This window comes from Centruroides vittatus, unplaced genomic scaffold, assembly GCF_030686945.1.
Source record: "Centruroides vittatus isolate TY-2023 unplaced genomic scaffold, ASM3068694v2 scaffold_2569, whole genome shotgun sequence".
NCBI lineage: Eukaryota > Metazoa > Arthropoda > Arachnida > Scorpiones > Buthidae > Centruroides > Centruroides vittatus.
In genome coordinates this window covers 772,965-774,753 of record NW_027122690.1, presented here as the reverse complement: position 1 = coordinate 774,753, position 1,789 = coordinate 772,965, and the positions used below count along the sequence as shown (strand labels likewise).

Sequence of the window (1,789 nt, the reverse complement as noted above, 5' to 3'; positions counted from 1 at the left end):
GTAGTACTTTTCTCTGCAATCTTCTTAGTTGCCCCCCCCGCATTCCTTTTTTTCCGAACGTTTTTCCGCTATAGGGGCTGCTGGGACTGTCGCGGGTTCCTTCCATATTGGTTCCTTTCCACGTCCGGGATATATATTCCGTAAATGTCGAACGAAGGTAAAAAAACGATCTCCTAGTTCTTTTGAAGGCCAATTCAGGTATTTTCTATACATAAATGCGTACATGTAAGAATCGGAAAGGTCTTCTGTATAGTGTTTTGGAAGGTTTTTTTTTATTTTTCAAATATCCCCACAGTCTTTCGATATTTTGGGTGTGGACTCCCGTTTTTGGATCGACGAAATTTTCAGAGTGATTAACCGTCCTGTGTGATATTTCGATTCCTTCCAATTTGTCGATATTGTAGTAGCCTTTCCATTCGTCAGTCAATACAGTAGTGCCCGAATTAATAAATTTCGATATAATCCAATTGAGAGTATTTTCCGACCTGTCGTTTACTTGGCAAACGAAACAGCTTTTATCTTCTCGGCAAATGCCTCCGACGACCCATTTTGTGCGTTTAAGCTTTCTACCTTTTTCGTATTTTCTTTTACAAATAACGGTCTCGTCTATTTCGACAGTTTTATTTGGTCCTCCTATTTTGAACGATAGAATATTATGTAGTGCTACTAGCATTACAAATCTGATATGGTTCGACCAATCGACTGCAGCTTTGTTAGATATTCCGGCGGCATTAGCAGAAATATTTGTAGAGCAATCGAGCGCAAGGTGATGCCATATAAACGACAAAATCGAATTCCACGGTAAGTTCCCACATTTACCTTTAAACGTACCGTCGAAGGCAGAGCTGAAGTTCCAACATTTGTGGCATCTCATCGCACACGATTTTCTGTCGTTGCGATATACTACTTTGCACGGTTTGGAACATTTCGAACAAATGTCTACAGTGTGCTGTAACCCCAATTTGACAGCTAATTTAAACCCTCTGTCTATTCGCGAGTCAAGTCCAAGTTCAGTATAATCGTGTTCCAACAATTGGAAAAAAGTCTGGGAAGTACATCCCGCCCAAAATTCTTCGGAATTAATATCTATATCACTCATATCTTGAGTTAAAAAAAAAACTACAAATTAAATAACAAAGCTATCGTTAATAATATTATCACACAAAATGCGAATTATCTCGAAATATACAAACCTAAATCACAAAAAAAAAAGACTTCTCTTACGAATAAATTTTCGGTTTTCGATAGACGTACCGCACGTCGAAACTTTCCTCTCGTCGAAAAATTAGTATTAATTTGCATAATGCGACAGATAGTACGGGTACGCCCCCAGTAGAGATTATCACTCGAGAATCTGATTCGAGATTACCGGAAACGCGGCCATCTTGAAAGTAGAGAGGGGAGAAATTTCCCCATCGCCGACGAGTCGCTAGGGAAAAAAATTTCCCCGTCTCCATCTTCGATACCATAGGTAATATTAACCCAAATTAGATACTATAGTATAACAAACATTAAAACGAAAACCATATAAAGAATTTGGTTATTTTATCCTACTGTTGTCATGTTTATTGTGATACTCGGATAGTACGAAATAGCGCACTTTCATTGGGGGGCGTGCACATATCACAACGACAAATTTTGCTTCATTTTTACTCCTACCTCCTTCCTTAACATCACTGCCTCCTCTCCCCATTTGCGCAAACATATGTACAATAAATGTTAATTAACAACAGAATATTACAAAATAAATAAATTTTTTTTATGTACAAAACACTCAGATGATCTCCCC

At 38.2% G+C, this 1,789-nt stretch overlaps 1 protein-coding gene across 1 annotated transcript; it reads right to left on the bottom strand.

Moving 5' to 3' along the window:
* Window positions 1-205: 205 nt before the first annotated feature.
* LOC136987665 (uncharacterized) lies at window positions 206-1,099 on the bottom strand. The gene has a single exon (XM_067285417.1). The coding sequence runs from the start codon at window positions 1,097-1,099 to the stop codon at window positions 206-208; it is 894 nt and encodes a 297-aa protein (XP_067141518.1).
* Between the last annotated feature and the right edge of the window lie 690 nt (window positions 1,100-1,789).